We start from the raw sequence: 26850 nt of genomic DNA, 5'->3' as shown, positions 1-26850 counted from the left end.
ACTGCTGTTTTATTGACCTGTTGCAGTTTCCTGATCTCTGTGGTCTACTCCAAAGCAAAATTGGCCTCCGCCTGCGGTGGGATTATCTATTTCCTCAGCTACGTTCCCTACATGTATGTGGCTATCCGCGAGGAAGTGGCTCATGACAGGATCACGGCGTTTGAGAAGTGCATTGCGGTACGCTGTTCGATTGTGTTTAATACCACGCGCGATTTGATGATTTTGTGCGCAGTGTAGGTGCGTTGCAAGAACTCTGTCCTGCAATGAACGAGCGAGAGTCAGACTTCGAGACGGTCAGCACAGTGTCAGCTTTCGATGGATTTAAAAACTTAGGCGCCGAATTTATCGGGGAGAGAAGTTGGGGTGGGGGGGTGGCGGGGGGTTTGCCACTGAGACCGATCCTGAAACCCCAGTGGGATATGGAAGAGGCTGTGAAGTGGGAAGTCCAATGGTGTGCTAAACGTAAACACACAAGTTGTTGTGTGTTCGTGTTTAGCAACCCTTCCAGCCAGGCATAGCAGACTCTCGAGTCACTGACTCTCAGCCAAAGCTGACATGATAACGCTGCAAATAACAGCTTTCCGCGCAGACTATTCTGAGTACACTGTGGTGTTGTGACGAGAGCGCTTGTTAAGCTAATTATCCTTGTCCTTTGTGCGGTAAGTGCAATGTGTCTGTTGTTGCAGTCCCTCATGTCGACGACCGCTTTTGGCTTGGGCTCCAAGTACTTTGCTCTCTACGAAGTATCAGGGGTGGGGATACAATGGCACACCTTGAACCAATCGCCCGTCGAAGGAGATGATTTCAACCTCCTCCTCTCCATGGTCATGCTTATAGTTGATGCCTCCGTCTACGGCGTGCTGACATGGTATATCGAGGCTGTCCATCCAGGTAACGCCGTTCAGCACTTTGTTTCATGCTAATGGCATTTCACATCCACCTCTACATGTTCACTCTAATTTCCAGAGGTTCACTTTGCCATTACAAACTGGACAAATTCCACTTGGGAACCTTTTAAACCACTGGATTTTCATCTCTACTTTTTGGGGGGATGGATAATGATTTGTAGGCAGGTTCTGTCAATTATACGATTAAAGTAAAGACCTCGAAATCGCTTCCAGCCACATCTCGGTGTTTACAGTAGCGTCTGGTTTTGTGCTGACCGGCTTTCGTTGTGTGGATGCAGGGGCTCTGATAAGGAATCACAAAGCAATAATATAAGTTTGTTATGCCATTACTGAAGATTCACTGAGAAACCTTGCGAGGTTGATCACTGCAGACCCAGTCAAATGGTGTCTCATCTTGAAACTACGCTTTGCAAACTGCACCCTCTTGTTTTGTTGGCAAGTGTTGTTCTGTATTTACTTTGTTTAATCCCATTTAAACTATCATACACCTCTATAAGGGCCCTTATGAGACTTTTCAAGGCTGAAGAGCCCTGGTTAATCTAATCGTGGCTCATAGCTCATCGCTCCTAATGCTGGAGATCGTCAATATTGTTCTTCTCTGAGGTGCCCTTTATTTAGAGGGGAATCAACAACTGATCATGAGCAAACAAGGCCGTTGTGTGTAGAGTGGATGTATTGGAACACATGCAAGTGGCTCCTCAGCGTTGTGAGAAGTTGAGCTGATTTATGTTGAGGCAAACAAAAAGAAATAGGAAACGTGAAGTTTTGCAGTCTTCCAAGTTCGTCCCTTCATCGCCCACAAAACACACAGTCGATTCGCTTTACCTTATGTTCTGCGAAGTGCTCTGAGACGTCTCGAAGACGCGCTAAGGTTTTGTATCAAATGCGAGGATTATTATTACTGTATTATCATCATTTGGAGACATCTCTGGATCGTGACTACAGCCCTGTTGTTCTTTATTTCTTTCACTCCCAGGGATGTATGGACTTCCCAGACCGTGGTACTTCCCATTCCAGAAATCCTACTGGCTGGGGAATGGCCGGATAGAAACCTGGGAATGGTCTTGGCCTTGGTGCAGGACAAGCCGGCTCAGCATTATGGAGGATGACCAGGCCTGTGCCATGGAAAACAGAAGATTGGGTAAGGAAATCGTACCTCCCCTACTTCATTTCAATTTGCCCGGGGCACCTGGCACTTGTGAATACCCTCACTCAGGGGAACCTTATGGGACGCTGCTCTGTTAGGGGTGCGTTATAAATGCAAACTGCTGTTGCCCTTTTGAATATTGTTTCACTTTCTGACGCAGGAAAGTGTGAAGGGTTCTCTTGGCTGATGCCTGCTATTGTGGCAAATGTGACCTTTAAACCTGGAGGTTTCCCCGACAGCACGCGTTTCCCCAGGCTGCCCTTGCACGCTTCCTAATGGCCAACTCAAGAACCGCAGTGGAATTGACCAGCCAGGCTGATCTGATACCATATCCAGTGTTTTCCCCCACCCCTCTCTCCCCTTGTTTTTAAGCTGTCAGAGGTTGCTGCGGCAGATAATGATGTCCCGTGTGCTCAAAGTCTTTATGCGTGTGGCAGCTCAATCGCAGTGACTAACGACCGTGATCCGGCGATCGTGTTTGCCTCGCGCTAATCGATCACTTGGAAGGCGACGGGGTCTGTGTGCGTCAGACCCGTGCCAAGTAACCTGGCATTCTGTTTGTCTGTGTGATCTCCTCGCAGAAGAGACCCGTGGGATCGAGGACGAGCCAAGCCACTTGCCTCTCGTCGTCTGCATCGACAAGCTCACCAAGGTTTACAAGCTCGGCAAGAAGCTGGCTCTGAACAAGCTCAGCCTCAACCTGCACGAGAACCAGGTGGTGTCGTTCCTGGGACACAATGGGGCCGGCAAAACCACCACAATGTGAGCGCGAGGCCGGTTTGGTTCTTTTGTTCTCCCGTTTCCTCGTTTTTCGCGACGAAGTCAGACTCCCCGCGAAGGCCGGGCCTTTCGGCCCACACCTCTGCCTTGCTGCAATCCTTTCACTGCTTGTAACTGAAAGGCGGAGGGCAACTTATCAGTTGTTGTTAGCCGATTGGCAGACGGCTTTTCCGGGCGTAATAATTCCTTCAAAAACATAATAATAATAATAAATTGGTCACTTCGATCCCACGACTGTTTCTGGGACACTGCTGCACGCAGTTGGCTAACACGTTTTCCCCACGAAGTGTGCGGTCAACTCGCTTTACAGTATATTCTGTGAAGCGCTTTGAGACGTCTCGAAGACGTGATAAAGCGCTCTATCAAACGCAAGGATTATTACGATTAATACTATTGGGTGCGGTTGCCAGTAACTAACTGTATTGGCATTGCGCACTAGAGCACACTATGTGGTGGCTGAACTACATTTTGTCCTGCTGATTTCCCCACATGCCTTTTCCCTGATCGCGCCAGTGCCAGGCTTTTCCCTACAGGAAAAGGAGTTCTTCATTGCACTCCTGCACAGCGCCAATGTGGGTGACGCCACCTTCAGCCACCATGCTCTGTAGTCTTCCAAAGATACTTTACTTGCCATCACTCTCCATGCCGTCAGAATCATTGTAACATCACCTGTCTCTGACCGTGCCATTGGTTAACATCTGTTGACCGAGTGTAGGACAATACGTATTTATTAAAAGCGAAAGCGTAAATATTAATTAAATATTAATATTAAGCCATTGGCATCTCAGCATGTCTGCCAATATCCCATCAGTTTCATGGCCTGGTTAGGCAAATGGTTTAACTGATCTGATATCCGCTATTTATTCAACTAGATTAATTCTGATTTGTGACTGAGCTCAGTCTGCCTCTTCGTTTTCCAGGTCTATCCTGACTGGTTTGTTCCCGCCCTCGGCTGGATCGGCTACGATTTACGGGCACGATATTCGCACAGAGATGGACGAAATCCGGAAGAACCTCGGGATGTGTCCTCAGCACAACGTGCTGTTTGACAATCTGACCGTGGAAGAGCATCTCTGGTTTTACTCACGTTTGAAGGGGATGGCGGAGGACGAGATCCGCAAAGAAATGCACAAGTAAGGACACCCTGCAGAGACCACCACGTCTCCTTGAGAGTTCGAGCTTGAGCTAGTTGACGGACTGCCTTATTCCAGCCTGTAGATCAGTTGAATTTAAACCTTGGTTCCATCCTCACTCACCACACCATTTCCCAGGGAATATTGCTGCATGGAACCAAGCTACTTGTTGAGAGAAAAATAAAATCCCGAAAGATACTTGTGAAGTAACTTTGTAAAAAAAAAATAAGACAAAATCATTAAATTTAATCAAACGACGCCTTAACCTACATTTTACATAGTTCTTTAGTGCATTTGCATTTCCTTTTTTTCCTCCCCTCCCCCCCTCCCCATCCAGAATGATTGAAGATTTGGAGCTCTCCAATAAGCGTCATTCCCTGGTACAGACTCTGTCGGGTGGCATGAAGCGCAAACTGTCAGTTGCCATTGCCTTTGTTGGAGGATCCAAAGCAGTCATATTGGACGAACCTACAGCTGGAGTTGACCCCTACGCCCGGCGAGCTATATGGGATTTGATTCTGAAGTACAAGCAAGGTGGGTCATCATGTAGCGTTGTGATAATGTGGAGTCCAGTGGTTAGAGCAAGTTTCCTTACACCACGTGCCTCTGTTTCCCTCGCAGTAAGCAGGAGCCCGGTTGTTAAGTCGATTGGTGGATCGCTTTTCCAGGGGGTAATAATTCCTTCAAAAAAGGAAAGAAAAATTAGTCATGTCAATCCCCGACTGTTTGTGGGACGCTGCTGTGCGCAATTGGCTGCCGTGTTTTGCCCACAAAACATACAGTCAATTAATTTTATGGATTCTTCTGTGAAGCGCTTTGAGATGTCTCGAAGATGTGATAGGGAGATGTATCAATTGCAAGGATATTATTATTATTATCATTATAAATTATCATCTTCCACCCCCATCTCTGGTGGAAGGATTGCGCCAGGATTGTTGAGCACCTTGGTACGTCCTCTCGACATGAAAGGCCGTATGTAAATGTAAATTTGTGTTGTATTGAAAATAATATGCAGCTATTTGGGTATAAGGCATTCAGAGCTGAGGTCTGGAAGTGCTTCTTCCTACAGAGGGCTGTGAAGATTTTTTTTTCTCTCTCAAAAGCCGCTTTCCTTAACGCTTCTGAACGTGATTCTCTCTGATTATTTCAGGTCGAACCATCCTTCTGTCCACTCATCACATGGATGAGGCAGACCTCCTTGGCGACCGCATTGCGATAATCTCCCACGGAAAGCTGAAGTGCTGCGGATCGCCGTTGTTCCTCAAGAGTACCTACGGGGACGGTTACAAACTCACAGTCGTGAAGAAACAGTCTGACGCTCAAAACAGCACAGGTGAGTCCTCAAACCCGACACTCAGACATCAACAGTGTGTCTGTGGTGATAGCTCAGAAGTGTTTTGTGACCTTGGGACGTCCTCCTGACTTTAAAAGCGCTATACAAATGCAGTCTTGCTGTTGCTGTTTTATTTCCCTCCTCTCTGCTGTATCTTTCAGAGTCAGGCCAGAATCTCAGCCCTCTGTCGCACTGTTTAGTTGGCTGCTGCTCGGAGCCAAAGGTCAGCCAGTTCATCAGAAAGTACGTAGCATCGACCATGCTGATCTCGGACACCAACACAGAGATATCCTACATCCTGCCGTCCGAGGCAGCGAAAAAAGGATGCTTTGAGAGGCTTTTCCAGGTAATGCTTTCAGCAATACATCAAACGTACGTGTGAGTGTGTTTGTGTGTGCGCGTGTGGGAAGAAATTCCGGCTGGGTGAACCATCAAGCTGCCCTTTTCAGGGCTTAGTCAGTCAAGCTACCTACAACAACAATAATAATAATAATAATAATCCTTGCATTTGATAAAGCGCCTTATCACGTCTTCGAAACGTCAGAGACGTGTGGAGTAAGGAAACTTGCCCAAAGTTTCGCCCTGCTGGGAAATGAAACCAGGTCTCTCGCTTGCGAGGCGAGTGCTCTAACCACTGAGCCACAGGACTCCGAGATTGAGTGCACTGAAGTCAATGTTTTGTTTTGCCAGGCCCTGGATTTCAACCTGGAGGATCTGAACCTGACCAGCTTTGGTCTGATGGACACTACGCTGGAGGAGGTCTTTCTGAAGGTTTCGGAAGAGGATCAGTCTTTGGAGAACAGCGACATAGGTATTGAATGCTTTGCGTTGCACAGAGGAAAATATGAAGGGGATGGGATTTCTTTTCCTATAAAAAAATTGCGGTCGAATAGATTCATCTTTATCGGTGAAATTGTCGACTTTTTCTCTCTCCAAGACGACAAAGATTCCGGGAAGGAGGTCTTACAGACGCCGCAGGCCGGGAGTAAAAATGGCCGTCACAAGGAGGTCCCTGAACAAGGCAATCTGAACAAGCCGGAAGATATTCTGAGCAATTTGGTCACCTGCTCAAGGCTCAGCCAGTCCCAATCCTCTGTCCATTCTTCTTCTTCTGTGGGTTCTGTCCGAGGGGACGAGATGGCAGGCTATTCAGAATTCTACGGAGATTACGCACCACTCTTTGATAACCTGAACGATCCAGACAACCTCAGTTTACAAGGTATCTTTAAAAGCTGTCATGCGTTGGATGCCTTTAAGAGCCGCAGGGTGTTAGTCCCAGTTTTCATGAAACTAAAAAAAACTAAATGTGTAGCATTTGACATGAACGGTGAGGTGATAATACCATCTAATGACGCACGTCTTTATGTCTTCCTTTAAGCGACCACAATAACGTCAGTCCTTTGACACCTGTTGCTCTGTTAGCGAGACCCAAGTTCGAACTCACAGAGTCTAATCGGGCAGTGTTTCGTCGGACACGCCATCTATTGGATGAGCTTTAAAACAAGGTCCGTTTGCCTATTCAGGTGGACGTTATAGATCCCACGGCACCATTTGAAAAAAAAAACAAGTGATCTTTTCCCGTGAAGTACTTTGAGACGTTTTTCACGGTGCAATAAGGCAGTATAATTTTATTATTTCGGGTTCATCGTGTTGGACAATATAATCTGTGAAGCCATTTCAGTGTGTTAACCTGCGAGTTGCAACATTCAGTTCCAGGTAAGTTCTCGCTCATTGTATATCCAAGCTCCGAGCTTGAAAAGGCAGCCAGGGGAGATCCGCACCGCAAAGCGATATTGACTGTCACAATAAGATTGGTTAGAATTATAAAGAAATATTTTTCCTGTCAGGCTTTCCTGCTTAATTCAGAAATCTGTTTGATGTGGCACCGAATGACAGCAATCTTAACCTCGGTGGTGCTTTGTGTTGTCTAGAAGGCATCATTTGCATGCAGAGTATCAAGCCGTCTACTAATTGCCTAATTATCTTCATATAAACCGATTCTGTAGAGAAATTGACAACACAAATTCTCGCGGTGAACGGAATACAGATTTGGTCTTCTCGCCTCAAGATCACCTACTTGTTATTGTTTCGTTCCACCAGCTTCTTGCAAGGTCTTATTTCCATTTCCCTTCCCTTTCTGGGCAAAGGTGTCCATCAGTTTTAGATGAAGTTATTCTGAACTTTGAAGACATAGCCCATAGCATCAAAGACGTCAATGTGTTAGTTGGAGGACGGGTGGGGGAAGGGGAAATCAATTTTATCTGGTGGTGGGGGAGATATATATCAGAAGGGTATCGTTCAGTGCATCGCATCTGTAAGAGCACTCGTTTTAGAAGAAAGGCCTTGAACAGAAAGTGCTCCCCTTCAGACTTCTTCCTCTCCCCCCCACCCCCTTTTAAATAAAGAAATGCAGCGAACGATGAGAACTCGGATTTCCTTAGCCCCAGTGAAGTGGCCATCTTTTTTTGAGGGGGGAGGGAGGAAATAAAAAAAATGCTGATTGTTTTTCTCTTCCTCTGCCTGTCTCTTTTTCCTTGTGCAGCGGAAGCAGAACCAAAGAGCTTCGTCCTAGAGGGCCAAGGCAGCTTCAAGCTGGAGGGTTCCTGGTTGAAACTCTGTCAGTTCCACGGGCTGATCGTGAAGCGGTACCACTGTGCGAAGCGCAACACGAAAGGATTGTTCTCCCAGATCCTGCTCCCAGCGTTCTTCGTGTGTGTGGCAATGACGGTCGCTCTCTCGGTACCCGAAATAGGTATTGAAATCAGACTCTTATGAGGGGTCGTATTCACTGAGGGAAAACCTAATGGCCAGGGACTCCTTTTGGCAATAACAATCCTCGCATTTGATACACAGCGCCTTATCGCGTCTTCGAGATGGCTCAAAGCGCTTCGCAGGAACGCTCTGTGAAGTGAATTGACTGTATATTTCGTGGGCAAAACGCGGCAGCTGATTGCGCACAACAGCGTCCCACACAATCGGTCATGGATTTAGTGACCAAATTATTTTAAGATTTATTGTGAAGGAATTATTGCCCTCAGAAAAGCGATCCGTCAATAGACTAACGACCGGGTTCCTACTTACTGTTGGGTAAACAGGCATGATGGAGTAAGGAAACTTGCCCAACGTTTCGCCCTGCCCGGGAATCGAACCCAGGTCCTTTCGCTTGCGAGACGAGTTCTCTCATCACTTTGTACAAAAGATGGTGATAGTTCCGTTCTGTGCCTGAGGTGGAGAATGCGTTTTCTTTTTTTCGAGTGATTTCTCCATGATGTTAACCTATCGGCTGTTAATTTAACCAGTTTTCCTCCCACTTTCTCTTCCAGGTGACTTGCCTCCTCTGATCCTTTCCCCATCTCAGTATCACAATTACACCCAGCCACGAGGAAACTTCATACCATATGCGGACGAAGAAAGAAACGAATACAGGTATCTGTCTGGAGCTCCTTTCCTCAATCCCTCTGTCTTGCCTCGTTCTCTGCCCGTCACACCTGAAGATTTTCCTCTTTGACTATGCCTTCGGCCACTTTCTCCCTCCCCTCCTCCGTGTCAAACCACACCACTGTTAAGGGCTCCGTGACACCACGTGCATGAAGGTTACTATATAAATGCAAGTTATAGTTGCTGTAAATTTGAATCGTCTCATTCATAGCACGCAAATTGCCTTAGTTCAACATTGACTCACTCAGAGAGGTCAGAAAGGAGGCTGGTACGAGTACTGGCAAATAACACAGACGCGTAAGGGTTTGCTCATCTGATATTGGGATGCAGACTTCTGCTTTAGTCAAGTTCAAGGGCATTGCACTTGATTTGTGCTATTTCTGACACAGGGAGTGTGTGTCATTGATGCTGGTTGCAAAAAGAAGTACGTGCTTCATTCCTTGTATTGATTCCTCTCAAAATTAGGTTGTGGGGTAGTGGGGGTGTGTGTGGTGGTGGGCGGGAAAGGAGGAAAAGTACTTTTGGACAAAGTCTTAACATTGATTTTTTTGTTGTAACGCAGGATAAAGTTATCCCCGGATGCCAGCCCCCAGCAGATCGCAAAGACCTTCCATCTTCCTTCAGGGATCGGTGCCACCTGTGTCCTTAAGACTCCGTACAACAGCACGTTAGACCAGCTGGTCCAGACCCTCAACCTCTCCACCAGCGAGACCAAGATGCTGGCCTCAAAATACTTCGACTCGATGTGCCTGGACTCGTTCACCCAGGGCTTGCCACTCTCAAACTTTGTCCCGCTGCCCCCTTCGCCCGCTCCGTCGGATTTCCCAGATGGCGGGATTGAGGATGGAATGCACCCTTGGAATCTCACCACAGTGCCAACGGCAATCAAAGGTAGCGGGATCAAATCGGAATTAGCTGGGGAAAGGGGTGGGGGCGGGCTGTCGAAATTGGTGCATTTCGTGCTCTTCAGTTCTCCAGACTGCCATGCCCCGTTCTGTGAGTGGAAAGGTTCCACGCTTTCGCCAATGTTGCTTGGCGGCTGGAGATTCGAACGTGTATTAAAGGGATCTGGGTTCCCTAAATATTGAGAAATTGGCCATTGAAACTCTAAACCCGTGTCTCCTTGTCCTCCTGTCTTGTTGAATCCTGGAGGATTGAACTGGATTTACCTTTTCAATCCGCTTGAACAGGTGGCTGTTTTTTTTCTGGTAAGAATAAATTTTGGTGAGTGAAGTATTGCTGTTAAAAAGAGCCAACACAGAGACGATGGGATAAATGGGCTCCTTTTTTGTGCTTTGGAAATTTCTCTGCTTCTCTTGGTAGCTTCTGCCACTAGGTACCTCCAAAGCATTAGGGAGTAATTTATCTCATTACACCAACAAAGCATGCCAAGGTTTGAAGGAGTAGTTATTGTGTCAAATGATTTCTTTCCGTTTAATCTCCTTGGACGAAATACCGGACCCACACCTTTACTTAGCTCAAACTCAAGATTCTGCACCAACAGGTTTGTTTCTTTAAAAAAGAAGATTGGGCTTGTGGTAACATTTATTAACTTGCCCGTTACAGTCCAACAGTTTTCTGCTGAGTGTTTAGCGTAAGTGGTGGCAGAAAGGGGCATGAGCCAACGTAATTCATTCCATCGGAGAAACATTGAAGCAGATATGTATTGAGTGGAGTCACTTGTGCGTGGTACATTAAAAACTCCCAGTCAGCCCATCGAACCCCCACAGGAGCTTTTCGACTTATTTGACTTATGGCTGAAGTCCCGATCTTCTGAGCTCCATTTCACTCTTGGCAGCGGATAATATAATTTGTATCGGGGGCCGGGCGTGGGTTGGATTTGCGGGCGTTCTTGTAGAAATGCACTTTCAGTGATAGTCAATGAAGTGGAAGTGAATAAGTAACGATGGATGGCGCTGTCAGTCTCCCAAACTGGGAGGCGACATGCCCAGAGGTGTTCGCTCTCAACATTTTCTGCACTGGCGATCCAAGCTGTTTTGTTTTCTTGACAGAACCATTTACCTCCTCCCCATCGCTCCCGCATAAAGTCCACGAGCCAGTGAGATGCACGTGCTCCATGCAGGGAACGGGATTCTCCTGCCCGAGTGGAGTTGGCGGACGCACGCCGCAGATAAAGGTTGTGACGGGCGATATTCTGGTTGACATCACCGGTCGCAATGTGTCTGAATACCTTCTGTTTACCTCCGATCGCTTCAGGCTGCACAGGTTGGTGGGTTTTCTGCCGTAGATACCGCATTCAGTGTCTTAACGAGGCTCGTAGGTTTCTAAGTTGTTGCTTCAATTTACTCCTCAGGTACGGAGGAGTGACTTTCGGGAACGTACAGCGATCGATCCCAGCTTCTTTTGGTGCGAAGGCGGCTCCGATGGTGCGGAAGATTGCGGTCAGAAGAACTGCACAGGTAGGGAGGGTAGAGTAATGGACGCTTTTCTCCAGGTAACACACTTTATGTGTTACCATTGTTCTGGCCGCACAATCTCCCTGGGGCAGCGTAAATATCAACTGGAAGGAAATTTACTGGAGCTCGAGCCGTCCCAGGTCACGAGTAAACAAGCTCAATATGCATTGGGAGAACTTGCATTGCCCCGAAATTCTGGAACTCGCTGCCTCAGTCCCTCTGCCTTGTCCCCTCTTTGCCCGTCTTCAGTTTGCACCTCGAGACCTTCCTCTTTGATTGTGCCTATCATCACCTCCCCTTTCTCTCCCCGGCTTGGCGTCAATCTCTACCGTTATTTGGTGCTCCGGGATGCTACCTCGTGTGATGGTTGCTATATAAATGCAAGTTAATATTGTTTTATTGCTCTTCATCATGTCAAAAAATGACTTGAGTTCTTCACAGGTCGACTCAGCCATTTGTGCTAGCAAGGTCCCCCAAACAGCCTTGAGATATAAGAACATAAGAAATGCTAAACGAAAAAAGACCAAGGTCAATCTAGTTCGCCCTCCACCTTCCTATTGGTCGCATGCACATATGTCCCAAACTCCCTATGTCCTATATCCCAAAATGTTCTTTCCTAAAAGAAAACTATCTAATCTGTGTTTGAAAGGTCAACACTTCCTGCTTCAACCGAGTCCCGAGGGAGCCTGTTCCACAGGTTCATTATTCGCTCACCGAAATAGTGTTTGCGTACATTCGTTCCGAATTTACCCCCCCCGTCAATCGCAGGCCGTGTGTCCTGCGGTTTTACCATTCCAGATATCTCAGCCTTTGCAACTCAGTTGCTCAGAACCCAGAAAATACAGATTGAACAAAGAAACCTGTGGTTTTTTTTTATTATGTGACCTCCAATGCGCAGATGCTGATCATTCTCTTTGGATCTACCTAGGCATTCTACAACAACAAAGGCTACCACAGCATGCCCACCTACCTGAATGCCCTGAACAATGCCATTCTCAGAGCCAACCTGCCCAAGACCAAGGGAAACCCCGCTGGATATGGTAAGCCGATGCTTGAGCGAATAACAATCATAATAATCCCTGCATTTGGTGTAGCGCCTTATTGAGTCGGAACAACGTTTCAGAGCACTTCGTAGGATTTACTGTGAAGTGGAGTGACTGTGCAGTGTTCCACAAACAGCCCGTGGAGTGAATGATCATTTGTATCAGGTAGATTGTTGGCCAGGACACCGGGACAGAGAAACTCGCTTCCCTGCTCCCTTCCCGTAACGTGTCGTTATTCCTTCCAGTCTGATCGTTCCTTGTGATTGTTTCCGAGATCGTTGAAACAAAGCAGCCCAGTTTAATACTCTTCGAAATTAGGCCATTTTGCAGTCATGACCGAAGCATTCTTGTATATTGCTATTGGTACCTGGAGCCTGACCATTGCTTATTGTGTTAGTATTGTCAATGAGCTCCGGGAATTGAAAGGAGCATTTGTGTGGGGTGCTGTCGTTTCTGAGCTCTGAATTTTCTGCAACCCAGATAGATGGGTTATAAACATACTCTTACAATTGCCTGCAAGGGGTTTGGGTAAAATCAGTTTCGAAGCTCCTGACCCATTATTAACACAGCTCAGAATGCCCCTAAGTCCAGCACTAATTGGCAATCTCACAGAATGAGAAAGCTCTGAAGCAATAACTTGCTGTGTGAAATGGAAACGTTCACACTGATACCGTAGGCGGTGGCCTTCTAAGGTCAGAGTAAAGCAGTTTTGGGGGGGAGCAGAGGGCAATTTGCTGTGTAGCTGATTGTGAACCACTTTGGTGTGAGACTGGACAACCTTGATGAGAAGTATAACCATTCATCATCCCTGCCACTCCTCATCTTGACGACTGTTGGTGTTCTCTGCAGTTTTGCAGCGAACATTGAAGAGAGATCATTGATAGTCAATTAAATACCTCCTCCGGGAGAACTTAAAGAGAGCGGGAATTGTAAGACCATGTTAAGATGTTCGGAGTTAATACTTGTTCCCAGTAGATTTTTCGCATTTTGACAGCGATAAAAGGTTTCAGTGAACATGACCACCAATTTGTGCTGCATTTGGAGAGGTTTTGTGCAGTGCAATTGTGCTTATTAGGCTCTGGAAGAGAATATTTAAATACATATCACTTGGGGCCGTTGTGGGCATCCCAGCGAGCTGATTCTGAGCTGATTATCCAATTCCAACCAGTTAGTCCCTTCACTGATTCGGTGCAGTCCGATCAATTGACTGCTTGTAACATGTATTTGTTACGCTAGTAGCTGGTCAGATGCTAGCAATACTCTTTGATGAAGAATTGAAGCTTTCCTTAAGGGTCTAACCTGGTAAAATATCGTTCAATTGCATCGGTTTATTCACAGTTGTTTGTAACCTCCAAAGAACTCCAGGGAGAGAGTGTACGCGTTCCATGGGAATGGGAATTTTCACGTGTAGGTGGGATGCATGAAACTCTTATGCACGATGATGGGTTTCCGCAAGTGTCAGACACCTCTGGCTGACGGGAAAAAGATTTTTTACATTAGAATATTTGTTCAGAGCAGAGACTGTGAAAGGTGTCAATTCTCACTCTGTTTCTCGTGGAGCTGTTTAATTACTTATATAATCAGCACTGACCTTTCTGTTTCCTTCTCTACTCTTATGAACGTTTTTCTTCACTGTCAAATGTCAGGGACTAATTAGAGCACTGTTGCTTTGAAGTCAATTTGTGGCTTCTCCTTATCTCAACGTGAGGAAGATGAGCCCTCCATTTACACAGCCAATTAGTTTGCATTCCTCGGAATAGGTTTGACCTCTTTCCTCCACTCCGTGTTTAATATAGCACCTTATCACGTCAAAAGGTCTCAAAGCGATTCACGTGTCGATTTACTTTGAAGCATACAGTCGTTTTCGTAACTCCTCTTGCAACTGCTACCCCGAGGACTTGCTGGAGCAGTCCTCTGACTTTAACTGTGTTTTTATTTACCAGTCATTTGAGAGAAGCCACTCCTAGAAGCTACCCTAATAGCCTGGCTCAAGTCGGGAACTCGGTATATTGGAAACAAACCCATGTGTTGAGCTGACGTAGTGCAAGCTGCTAGAGCACTGGATTTCCTTTTATCTTTCTCCCATTATGTGACGGCTAATTATCTTTCTAGGATGCAGTAATAATAATGATGACGATAATAATAATAATAAATAACCTGCTGCTACAATTTCATCTCTCTCAAATTGACCTGGACTGAACTGCGTGCCGACAGATACGATGAGCGAGCAAGCTTGCCCGTCTGTTCTCTGAGCCTGGTTGCAGGGATGAGCTGAAAAGGTCTTGGTTCAGTTTTAACGAGGTGCAGATTCCAAATCCCAGCAAGCGTTGTCTGTCGTTCACCAGCGCAAAATGTACATCACAATGCCATCTGGTGGCAGCCAAAGTCGATTGCAAATATTTCTCGCTTTAGGTTCCCCTCACAGCGGTGTGTGAGTTTTTTTAAAACATCTAACCCAACACTTTGCCACACGCATCTCTGTGGGAGGGGTTTGGGTTTTTATTTCGATGTCTTTTTTCCTGGATCAGTCAGAGTGACCTTTGCAAACGTAGCCTGCGTGTTAATTGTCTCGCTCTGATAGGAGGATGGTAGGATGGGTGTTTACGAAGGTTGAGATCTTCATCCCAATCAATCTGGTGATCGTTCATTACTCAGAGAGTAAGCGACGACTGGAACAAATTGCCAGGAGAAGTGGTCGAGGCTGGGAACACTGGATTCATTTGAAAAGCAGCTTGATGCGGTGATGGGGAGGGTAAGGGAAGGGTGGGTTTTCTGGAAGGTTGAGATCAAAATGGGGGCTTTCTTCACCCTAACTGTGATTCTTGTTTGCAGCACCGCTCCATGAAACAGAGCCAGGCTTCGAGTCCTGGCTTGAAACATCAGTACTTGGTACTGCAGCCGTCTGTTGTAGCCTTGCTCTCCTGATCATTGTTCCTCCCAATGTAATTTTCTTATTTTCTCCTACACCGGCATCCCGGATTGAAGTACCGTGGCCAACATTGGGAATGATGTGCAAAGTGAATATTTTTTTTGGGGGGGGGTGATGGGGAAGAGGAGAGAGAGAGCAAAGAGGAACCTGTGTCTCACACATTGACTTCCCAGCTTGACCAATCTGGACTCATCGGGAAACAGTTGTTTTGTGAAACATCTTCAATTTTTTAGTTTATATTTATATTGGAACTTTAATGACCACATCTGTTTCATGTGTGTGTTCCCTTTTCCAAAAGGATTTTGTAAAATCCTGGTAAAGTGGAAGCTTACGGATAAAATGGCTTTAGAAGTGATTTGTAGACAGTATTACACAGCGGCCCTTGTCAAGGCCGGGATGCTTTATATCACTTCCGATGACTGTTGATCTCTGGACATCTGGTGCGATGTTTGTGAACGCTGCAAGAACGCTCTTCAGTTCTACATGACGGTGAACAGATTCTGAAGTTCGGAGGTCACCGTCTGTCTTTGCGGCTGGAAGGTGACATGATTGAGATGCACCTCGCCCTGTGTGACTGACTGACTATTTGTCTTTCTATGATATAATAACGATTCATAATGATGAGATTATTTTTGTGGCAATCTCGTACCTCGTGAATGGATCTTGAGCGACTTGCACGCTGACGTACCTTAGGCAAGGCACATACCGACAAGCCCCTTCCCTGGGGACAAACAACAAGGGCTGAATCCGACCTTGAACTTGTCTCTCAGAAGGCACAATACCCATTGCATTCTTTGTAGCATTGTGGAGATTGGCAGGAAGATGTGACTTAAAGCCAATCTCTATGTTGCAGACACAGGAGAGGAAATGCCGAACAAAGTATATGACACAACCGGAAAGGAGTCCTTTCTGACTTTACCTCGAGTAGCCCTGCCTGATTTCCGTTTCTTTCTTAAACGGAGTATATAACACGAGTGGCGTGTACAGATAATGCAGGGGGACACTTTGCAAGTGGCAATGGGGCGTTTGAGCCCAAGCAGAACAATTGTTTTGTAGCAGGAAAAGTGGAAAGAAGCAGAATATTCGTACCATTGAGTGTTAACTCCAGGATTTGAGGATAGCAACCTGATTGTATGTAAAATACAGGAAGTACACGGCAACACGTTTAAAAAGTATGGGCTTGTAGTTTGGCTCAGTTCCTTCACCAGTTTCCAGTTCTGATGAAGGGTGAGAACAGGAGAATGCTCTTTCAGACTCTGGATGATCTCCTGTGCGTTTTGAGCATTTTCCGTTTCTGTTTCAGACTCTTAGCTCTTGGTTTTCTCTCTATCTCGTCCAAAGGAAAATACATTTGGATAGCTGAGAACCCCATTACATGACACAAAATAGCATTAAATTGTGTGCAAGTTGCCTACAAAATACCCAATCACTACACCTAACAGTAAATCCCGTGAAGCACTTTAAGACTGTTTGACAACATGAGGTACTATATCAAATGCATGGATTATTATTACTGTTCTTTGACACTACTGTATTAGCCCTCAGTGATCTGCCCTGCTAAAAATACAGTCTGCATATGGGCTTTATCTCCATTTGCTGTTCTTTAATTAATGTCTTACTTGTTTTTATAGGTATCACAGTAACTAATCATCCAATGAACAAGACCAGCGCCAGCCTATCTCTCGACTACCTGTAAGATTTGGGTTAATACAATATTTGATATTTGCAGCATTAGATGCCTTGGCATTGTTCTGTTTAACCGTGCGTGTGACAATTTTCACTGGGGTTTTCAATTTGACATGGCAATTACTCGGTGTGATTATAAAGAAAAAGTGCTTCATGTACTCCGTCGCTTCACGGCTAGTCTAATGATGAGTCTCACAGGAATGCAGTGTAGCTTTACAATGTGCCCGTCCGTCCTCCGCCATACATCATGTGTTGTAAAACTGTATGTAGTTCCTATGTTAGTGCAAGGTTTCACCTGTGATTTCCCCTGTAATGGAGCTCTCCTATTTTGTGTCGAACGTTTCCTCCTAATCCTTTCCAAATCAGTATTTTTCACCACTAAGTAAAACACAACTTATGGACTGTATGTTGTCAGCAACAACTTACCTTGAACCAACAACTGTGCATCTCCACTTGTGGTTTTGGTTGCTGATATATATTCAATGTGGCTTCGAGTTCACCCGACCACTCTTCACATCCTCTCCCCAGTCTGCAGGGCACGGATGTGGTCATTGCTATCTTCATCATCGTGGCCATGTCCTTCGTCCCGGCCAGCTTTGTGGTTTTCCTGGTGGCAGAAAAGTCGACCAAAGCCAAGCACCTGCAGTTTGTCAGTGGATGTGACCCAGTCATCTACTGGCTGGCCAACTACGTCTGGGATATGGTGAGGGCCACTTGCATTTAGCACTTTATTGTAAGAGATGGTGGGGATGGGGGAGATAGCCTCTGCTCTGAGGAGATAGAATTACGGTTGAATATTTCACACTTGCACTTAGTTCCAGAGATGTTCCATTTTTTCCCTCCGAGCTGGAATTGAACTCTTCGTTGACGTTTAGACACAGTTATTCTCACTGCGCTGGTTTCCCGGTTCAGAGCTGGGTCCTGCAGCAGAAGATGGACTCTTTAGCGGTTCCAAAATTCCAAACGACCAAAGTTTTGGTTCGGTTTGATTTATCCGTGCAAAACTGAAACATTTGCTATGTCAGTGGTGACCGACCGATGTGTTCGGCTGATCTGTAGAGGGGATCTCAGAAATTTGGAGTTGAGGTACAGATCAGCCATGATCTAATAGAATGGCGGAACAGGCTCAAGGGGGCTGAATGGCTGTGAGGAGTTCAGGCCTTGAGGTTGTCCTCACACAGAGGACACACACTCCCTCTTGTTGATTTTAGGCATGGACCGTTTCCTTGTTTATCGAGTGAATTGAAGTGAACATGTTTGTAACGTTTGTGTGACCTACCCAGCATGAAAAGCCGGTTAAATCTTTGATCCTCTGTAACGGCTGAACTGGGTTAATCGTTTCAATGCGATTTCAGCTCTGTGCTTCTGAATAAAACATAATATTAGATTCTCTGCTTACACCAATTCCTGGCAGTGGAAGAGATCGGTGGCGAACACAAATGGCTCCCCAAATCTTACTGAGATGCTTGTGTTGTGGACCTGCGTTGTACATTAAGCATTCATTATTGTCTTTTTCTCTTGTTCTAAAGCTGAATTATTTGGTACCAGCGACCTGCTGCGTCCTTATACTATTTGTGTTTGATCTGCCGGCGTACACCTCCCCCACCAACTTCCCAGCTGTCCTCTCGCTCTTCTTGCTCTACGGGTAAGTCATGTGAAAGTATGGAGTCACAGACATCAGGGTTGGGTCCAACTGTCCCAATGCTGTTGCGTTGGACCTTAGCCAAGAGATCTCATCCGATATGATCTTAGAAACACTTTCTTTTGTTTACTGCTGAAGAACCAGTCTTAAATCTATTTTGTGTTTGCTTTGTACCTGAATACAGGATCACAGACAGTGCAATTATTCTGTTTGCATGTCTTGTATGTTTCCCAGTAAGGCGCACGTCGTAGGTAAATTGATTGTTGTGCTGTATTGCCGGAAATAGCACAGGCTATTATTAGATTATTATTGTACCAAATCATTCACGAAATGCCCGTCTGGAGCCTCACTGGGTGGAGACAGAGTTATCAGGTAGAATGGTCCTAGCTGGACAAGGATCAGGAAGCTTCCCAGACAGTGCGCTCAATCAAGCCGTGCAGTTTTTAGCTGGTTAACCTCCAGCTGTACCCCCAACTCATACTCTAGGGTGCCCTAAACCTTAGCTCTCGTCAACCCGCGCCTAAGTACTCCCTGGAATTAGGTAGGCAGGGTCCGTCACTGGAAATGTTTGTGCATTTTTGATTTTCAGCAGATAAGGAAAACAGAGTTCAGACATGATCGTTTGAGTTGACTTTCTGGCACCGATCGTGAATAACCTTTAAAGCGCTCAAAATGTTAGGTTGGGGACTTTTCATGCCCAGTGCACTTCAACACACGAGGTGTGGTTGCATATTTTTAAAATTGAATGCGAGAGATCGAATCAAGAGTTGCTTCTGAACAAGGGGGTGCGGTGACTAAGTTTAACCTAGATTTAATCTTTTATTTTCCACTTAGTTATCGAGGGGTTGAAAACCTTCACTGGGCTCAGGTCAATCAATTGAATCTGTTGTTCAGTCAATGCTCACGGTGGCTCAGAATAATTATTATATTTCGCCCACGGTCAACTCACTTTACAGTGTATTCCGTGAAGCACTTTGAGACGTCTCGAAGACATGATAAGGCGCAAGTATTCAAATGCAAGGATTTTTATTATTATTTGATGTAGTGCCTTATCACATTGGGCGGACACCCCATAGCACTTCACAGAACACACTGTAAGGTCGAGTGTATTTTGTGGGTGAACACGGCAGCCAATTTGCCTACAGCAAATGTTCCACAGACAGCCAATTAGCGAATGACTGATTTTATTTGGGGGGATTGTTGGTCAGGACACTGGGAGAGAGAAACTCCTTTCTCTTTTCGAACAGTGTTATGGGATCTTTAACTCCCCTCCCCCCCCCATCTGGCAGATGGTACCTCCCCGGTTTAAATTCCTGACGCTGGGGAGGGGTGGGGGGGTCTTGAACCCACAACCTTTTGGCTCAAGAGGCGAGAGTGCTACTACCGACTGAGCCAGGGTTAACGCAAGGGAGGGAGAGGAGAGGAAGGTGCGTATTTCTCAAGAGATCATTATTAACACTCCACGTCGCTCTTTCTTTCACAGATGGTCAATCACTCCTATCATGTACCCAGCGTCCTTCTGGTTTGAGGTGCCGAGTACAGCCTACGTGTTCCTGATCGTTATCAACCTCTTCATTGGTATCACAGCAACGGTCGCTACGTTCCTGCTTCAGCTGTTCGAACACGACAAGGTGGGTCTCGGAGCAACATCTGTCCTCCCCGCTCTCCACCCGATCGACCTCTTTGCTCTCGACGCCTATGTTATTCTGGGAGCGAAGTTTCAATGGTTATCTGCGAGTTCCGCCTGGTCACAAACAACCCTGAAATATACATTTGAGCGTCTGCAATGCGCATTGTGGATTTGGTGAGAGGGTTATTTTATTCAGCCTGTGCCAGCCTGCCTCAGTTGGAAGCCCTTTCGCCTCTGAGTCAGAAGTTTGTGGGTTCAAGCCCCTCATTGGGACTCCTGTAATCCAGCGTGTGGTGGGGGTTGGAATGTGCAATCCATTTTTTTGGAGGTGCCTTTTTTTGATCAGACAAACCGAGGTCCCACCTGGCTGTTCGAGTGCACGTTAAAGGTGCCGTGGCGCTATTCAACAGGAGAGGAGAGTTTCTTTCTCCCGGTGTCCTGGCCGACAACTCTCACCCCAGATAAAATCGGTCATTCACTTCGTGGCTTATTTGTGGGATGTTACTGTGTGCGAATTGGATGCTGTTCACCTACAACACACACGGTCATTCTACTTGACAGCAATTGTGGTGAAGAGCTTTGAGATGTCCATCTGTTGTGAAAATAACGAATGTACGAGTCATTATTCTCCTGTTTTTTCTTTTGCTGAGTTGCAATTTCAGGACCACTGATAACTTCTTTTTTCCTCCCAATGTCTTCCATGTAGGACCTGAAAGCTGTGAATGGTTACCTGAAGTCCTGCTTTCTCATCTTCCCCAATTATAATCTGGGCCATGGATTGATGGAAATGGCTTACAATGAGTACATAAACGAATACTACGCAAAAATAGGTAAATACCCGGAACTGCTGTTTTATTTATTTTGAGGAGGAGGCAGGTCTCAAGGTAATTATTTGCTTTTAGATTGTGCCCTGGCGCTTAATTCTGTGTTATTAAGAATTTTTTAATACTTGTATTTTTTTGTAACTTGAGACGTCTCAAAGCCCTTCACAGATTTTACTGTAAAGTGCAGCGACTGTATATTTTGTGGGCGAAACGGGGCAGGCAATTGCGCACAGCAATTTTTATCGGTCTTGGGACTTCCTGCATTGTTACTTCAGAACGGAAGTCCATCTGTTTGCTTTGTAAAGAATGGCCACTGCAATTCTTACACGCCCGCCAGAGAGGCTGCGTGTTTTCCTCTGAAATACTTTGGATTCTACAGCGCAGTTTGTGCCCCCAGGTCAGTTTGACAAGATGAAATCTCCTTTTGAATGGGACATTGTAACGCGGGGCCTGGTGGCCATGACCATTGAAGGGTTCGTTGGCTTCTTCATTACCATCATGTGCCAGTATAACTTCTTCAGAAAGCCACAGTAAGTACACTGTCAAGACTCCCAGCGCACAAGCTATTCGGTCCTTCAGTGGGAAACCTGGACATCCTGCTATCCTGAGGCCTAATAATCATAATAATCCTTGCATTTGATATAGCACTTTATCACGTCTTCGAGACGTTGTTGTTGTCTCAAAGCGCTTCACAGAATACAGCGCAAAGTGGGAATTGACTGTATTTTGTGGGCGAAATGCGGCAGCCAATTGCGCACAGCAGTGTCTCCCACAACCAGTCGTGGATTGAAGTGACTCATTTATTATGATTATTATTATTTTAAGCAATTATTATTCCCCCCGGCAAAGCAATCCGCCAATCAACTAACAAAACCGGGTTCCTACTTACTGCGAGGCAACCAGAGACGTGTGGAGTAAGGAAACTTGCCCAACATTTCGCCCTGCCTGGGAATCGAACCCAGGTGTCTCTCGCCTACGAGGCGAGTGCTCTACCCACTGAGCTACGGGATTCCGCAATGCACAGCTTTTCCGATACGTGACTGAAAAGCCTGATAGAAAGGGTTAAATATCATCAGATTCATGAAATTGATTATCAGTGTTAACTAAAAAAAAAATTCCAATTGCAGCATCTTTCGCGTCAGGCGGGGGTCTCGAAGGATTTTACTGTAAAGTGCGGTGGCTATTTGGCTATTTTGCTATTAGGCAAATGCTGCGGCTAATTGTGGACGCAACAACGTCCCACGAAACAGCCATGAAGTGAACGATCCATTTTCTATCTGGGAGATTGATTAACCAGGACACACAGCGTTCCCAGCTGAGTTCAGTCCTGGCTCCTTCAAAGTCAGCACAGCTCGGCTTGTTGTCTTAACAATAATGGTCTCTCTGTTCAAAGGGTGCGGGGACCAGAAGTTAACGATGAGGTATAAGCCAAGCCATTAAGCCTCTGCATGTGCGAATCATCCACTTTTAGTTGATTTCTATTTCTGGCGTCTGCACGGTGCTCGGCATAATAATTGGAGTGTAATTAAATCGAGCTGCGCTTTTCATTTTAAAGACTTTTGAGGCAGATCTGCAGCCCTTCGCCTCCAAGCTAATTCTGTTCCTGATTTACACAGACGCCTGCCGGTGTCTAACAAGCCCATCGAAGATGATGATGTGGATGTGGGGAACGAGAGGAGGAGGGTTCTGCGGGGAGATGCAGACACCGATGTTCTTAGAATTCAAAATCTAACCAAGGTAACACTCGAGGGCAGTGGAACTACAAGCCCTGTACATCAATACATCAACCCGTTCATTCCAAGCTTCCCGTTCTGCGCCCACACTGCTATGTATCTTGCATACGCTTCTACCTCTGGAAACTCCTGTTTCATTGAGCAGTGTACCCGGTGACTTCACACAACCGTTTTTTTTTCTCCTCTTTGATGTCAGCTTAAAAAGAAAATAAGTACCCTGTCTAAAATTATCCTTCGAAGAGAAGGCACCTCATCTCGCAATGCTTCACAGACTATTCTGTAAAGTGTCGTGACTGTGTATCTGCCACTGAAGGCGGCAAACAATAATGCCTTGAAGTGAATGACCAATTTTTAAATTTAGGGATTGTTCACCAAGTCACCAGGAGAAACTCCCTTCTCCTTTCAAATCATGTCACAGGGTATCTTTACTATCCACATGAACAGACAGACAGTAGGACCACGGTTTAATGTCTCGGCTGAAGGGCTGAGCCGTTGACAAAGCCGGGCTTTGAGTGGGAAGACTCCTTGCTCCCGGTTGGCCCGTTGATGTGAGATCTCTTCTCTTCTTTTTCTATCTTGTCGAGTCCAGGTGTACAAGTCTCGTAAAATGGGTCGGATCCTGGCGGTTGATCGCCTGTGTGTGGGCGTGCGGCCCGGAGAATGCTTTGGGCTTCTAGGGGTGAACGGAGCTGGCAAGACGACGACGTTTAAGATGCTGACTGGAGACGAAAGCACCACTGGCGGCGAGGCCTTTGTCAACGGAAACAGGTTAGTGAGGCTGGACGTGTTAACGTTGACAGGAGCTTAAAAATGTTGCTGTGTGTGTAAAGCGCTGAAGAATGTCGGTGGGGAAATGAAATTCACCCCTGCACTAACCGAATGAATCTTCACTGGCTAGCAGGATTCGGGAAACAAGAGAGGAGAGTTTTTCCCAACGAGGGAGGTGTCCTGGTCAATAATCCTCCGCAAATGTTCCATCTATGACTAGGCAATCACGGTACAGTTCTAGCTGGCGAGTTGGGGAAGCCAGCACAGCAGGTGCTGTGAAGCGCTTCGAAACGTCTCCACAAAGTGACGAGGCGCCATATCAAACATGTGGATTATTATTAATATTATTAATATGCTTTTCATGTTGTTTTGTCTGTTTCAGTATCCTTAAGGACTTGCTGAAGGTGCAGCAGAGTATTGGGTATTGTCCACAGTTCGATGCCCTCTTTGACGAGCTCACGGCTCGAGAACACATGGAACTCTACACGAGACTGCGTGGCGTTCCTTGGAAAGATGAGGCCAGGGTAAGAGCTGAGGGTGGGAAAAGAACATTAAAAGACTCCTTAGCGCTAATTGCTTGCACTGGTTCCTTTTTTATTCTCCTTCAGGGTGCAAACTAATGATCTCGCCCATATAGTCACTCCACTTTACAGTGTATCCCGTGAAGCACTTTGAGACGTCTCAACGACGTGATAAGGCGCTGTATCAAGTTTCATTATTGCTTGGAAAGCGTTCCGGTGGTGTATTCTTTTCATAAAAATAATAAACCTCGCGTTGGATGCAGTGCCTTTCGCGTTGGGAGAACCTATTAAAGCGCTTAACAGGTGCGTAAAGTGTAGTGAGTTTGAACTGGTAATGCAGTCATTACCGGATCTATCACACTCCTGTCGCTGAACCTAGTGAATATTCCGTGGAGCCTTTAGTACGGCTCATTGTGCCGCCTCTCACTCCAGTTGCCTTGGATTTAGTTTGCTTTGTGGATCGATCTTTTGCTTTGTAAAATATATTGTAGACTGTGTATTTTTTGAGCCAAATGCACACAGCGGTTCATATAAATATAATGAGCCGGTCCCTATTTGCGTTGGAACAGCTGCCTCGCTTCTTGGTGGTATTTAAACGGCGGTGGTGCAGCCATCATTTGTCTGCGCTCTCACCCATTTTTCCAGGTTATCAACTGGGCCCTCGACAAGCTGGAACTGACAAAGTATGCAGACAAACCTGCAGGGACGTACAGCGGAGGGAACAAGAGGAAGCTTTCCACAGCCATTGCTCTGATTGGTTATCCGTCCTTAATCTTTCTGGTAAGGATTACAGAGACTTGCGCAGGGTGTGGGCGCTCAGAAACAATAGGTCATGTTCGCACCATTAAAAATATTCCATCGAGGTTGGGGAAGTTCTTGGTTTCTTCAGTGCCTTGAGCACTTTCTCCAGCAATGATTCTTCTACTAAAAAAATGGTAAATTGATGGTGTGACTGCAACTCGGAGTTCTCGAGTCCAGAGCAGCAGAATTTGATTCACCCCAAACTTTTGGCTGCTCTGTCTCTGGCGAAACCAGCTAATTAAAAGCAGAGGGGGCTCGATGGATCAGGAGGGCCTCTGCAACCTGCTAACTCTTTCTTCGAACAGTGCCAGGGGCTCTTTAACATCTGCCTAATCTTGCAGACGGGGCCTCGGTTTAATATCTGATTCAAAGATATGACACTTCCCAACAATGCAATGTACCTGGAGCTGTCACAGGAGCCAGTACCCAATCACAATGTTGTGGGACGCACTGTTAAAACAGCTCTATCTCGTTATTGGCACGACACAAACTTCTCCCTCTAGGTTAAGATTCCTTTGGAGAAAGATTTTGATGCGAGATTCTGCAGCAGCCTTCTCTGGTTGAGTGTGCAAACGAGACCAGTGTAAGGTTTCACGAAGCACAAAAAACGAGCAGACTGCGCGATGAGTAACGTATTGCGTATAGTGAATGTCAATTTAAAACAGAATAGAACAAAAACAGCACTAGGGTCCAAAGAGTAAGAATCCCTTTTAAGAGGAAAATTGCATCCACAAAATCTTAACAATCATAACATTGATAGAATCACAGATTCATAGAATCTTACAGCACAGAAGGAGACCACTTGGTCCAGTGGAGTTTACACAATTTCTTGCCTCTGGGACCTAGGTTTGAACGCAGCCCAGGCTGGTGGCATGAAAGTCTCCTCACTTGGCCATAAGAATCCTGTACAAAAACACGTCAGATGGATTCAACCTGATGTGTACCCCCAAAAAGTCTACAATTTGGTACCCTCGCTTCGAACGGTCCACGGTGTTCCATTCCCTCGACCTGAACAAGTACTCTTGCCCTGCCCCACTTTGTCTGCACCGGTTGTGCCCTCTCTATAACCTTCTGCCCTTCTTCTCTCTTAAGGATGAGCCTACTACAGGAATGGACCCGAAAGCACGACGATTTCTCTGGAACCTGATCCTTGACATCATCAAAACTGGGAGATCAGTGGTCCTGACATCACACAGGTAAGGTGCAAGAGTCAGAAGAGGAAAGACGGAAAACTGCCCTCTGGTCAGAGAGACTCAGGCCAGCATTAATCAGGACCCAACAAAACCCATTTGGCCCATTTTATTGACTGTGTGTTTGCTCCTCTCCAAAGCCATGCATCCTACTCCCAATTCCCCCTATGCATTTTACTGCCCTTCAACTGTGTGTGCTTGTCCCAATTCTTTTGTTTTTCTAAAACAAACGCCTCCAATTAGTTCCACAAAGCAATGCATTCACTTCAAAGGTGGCAGATTTCTTTGAACTCTTTCCATTGCGAAAGGCTTTCAAGCCTTGATCATATCAGTCACGTAACATCCATATAATTACAGTAGAACTGGTGTTGTGAATTGAAGACTGATAGAGGGGAATTGTATGTGAAGGAGCGAGAGAGCTATATCCCAGCCCTTGTATTATCCCTACCACCAGCCACCCAAAAACAGGAACAAGTATAGTTCAGTGGAAATCACATGATATATTTGGCGTATGGTAATGGCTACAGTAATGAGGGGAGTGACCAATTTTATCACAGGTTATTACAGGTGTCCTTGAGGAAATGTGATCTAATTCAGAAACAAATGCTTGTAAACGCATTCCAATGCTTTCAGTCACCGGTTTTCAAAATCATAAATTCCTCCAGTATCAACAGATTATTTTTTCATCGACACCAAATGAGCTTGCTGACTCAATTAAAAAATGGACTGTACCCAATTCAAACCCAACACTTCGACGGTTACTCAGGAATGAGTCAGAAATAAACAAAGGGATTGGGAGGTTGGACTACCTTAGCAAATCAGGTTATTGATTTGTGTGCGTGTGTGATGTGGGTGGAATCAAAAGAGCGAGCTTAGAAGAATTCGTTATACAAACTGAGTGTTAGGTCATGCAATGCTGTACCAAAA

The 26850-nt window shown here is 45.9% G+C and overlaps 1 protein-coding gene across 1 annotated transcript in view; it reads left to right on the top strand.

Annotated features, from left to right (window-relative positions):
- Nucleotides 1–26850, top strand: part of abca2 (ATP-binding cassette, sub-family A (ABC1), member 2) — a 108408-nt gene that overhangs the window by 75655 nt on the left and 5903 nt on the right. Inside the window, exons 19-45 of the mRNA XM_042337563.1 lie at nucleotides 27–177; nucleotides 687–891; nucleotides 1885–2049; nucleotides 2637–2817; nucleotides 3756–3968; nucleotides 4306–4502; nucleotides 5119–5301; nucleotides 5463–5647; nucleotides 5992–6112; nucleotides 6239–6520; nucleotides 7844–8053; nucleotides 8625–8727; nucleotides 9302–9630; nucleotides 10752–10965; nucleotides 11054–11159; nucleotides 12085–12196; nucleotides 16760–16820; nucleotides 17343–17517; nucleotides 18344–18459; nucleotides 19940–20087; nucleotides 20793–20916; nucleotides 21308–21440; nucleotides 22527–22647; nucleotides 23233–23411; nucleotides 23794–23935; nucleotides 24578–24712; nucleotides 25826–25929. Coding sequence (XP_042193497.1) covers nucleotides 27–177; nucleotides 687–891; nucleotides 1885–2049; nucleotides 2637–2817; nucleotides 3756–3968; nucleotides 4306–4502; nucleotides 5119–5301; nucleotides 5463–5647; nucleotides 5992–6112; nucleotides 6239–6520; nucleotides 7844–8053; nucleotides 8625–8727; nucleotides 9302–9630; nucleotides 10752–10965; nucleotides 11054–11159; nucleotides 12085–12196; nucleotides 16760–16820; nucleotides 17343–17517; nucleotides 18344–18459; nucleotides 19940–20087; nucleotides 20793–20916; nucleotides 21308–21440; nucleotides 22527–22647; nucleotides 23233–23411; nucleotides 23794–23935; nucleotides 24578–24712; nucleotides 25826–25929 — 4395 coding nt within the window. The remainder of the gene's footprint in view (nucleotides 1–26; nucleotides 178–686; nucleotides 892–1884; nucleotides 2050–2636; nucleotides 2818–3755; nucleotides 3969–4305; nucleotides 4503–5118; nucleotides 5302–5462; nucleotides 5648–5991; nucleotides 6113–6238; nucleotides 6521–7843; nucleotides 8054–8624; nucleotides 8728–9301; nucleotides 9631–10751; nucleotides 10966–11053; nucleotides 11160–12084; nucleotides 12197–16759; nucleotides 16821–17342; nucleotides 17518–18343; nucleotides 18460–19939; nucleotides 20088–20792; nucleotides 20917–21307; nucleotides 21441–22526; nucleotides 22648–23232; nucleotides 23412–23793; nucleotides 23936–24577; nucleotides 24713–25825; nucleotides 25930–26850) is intronic.

Source organism: Callorhinchus milii, unplaced genomic scaffold (genome assembly GCF_018977255.1).
Source record: "Callorhinchus milii isolate IMCB2004 unplaced genomic scaffold, IMCB_Cmil_1.0 Scaffold8, whole genome shotgun sequence".
Taxonomy (NCBI): domain Eukaryota; kingdom Metazoa; phylum Chordata; class Chondrichthyes; order Chimaeriformes; family Callorhinchidae; genus Callorhinchus; species Callorhinchus milii.
This window is presented reverse-complemented; position numbering and strand designations above follow the sequence as displayed.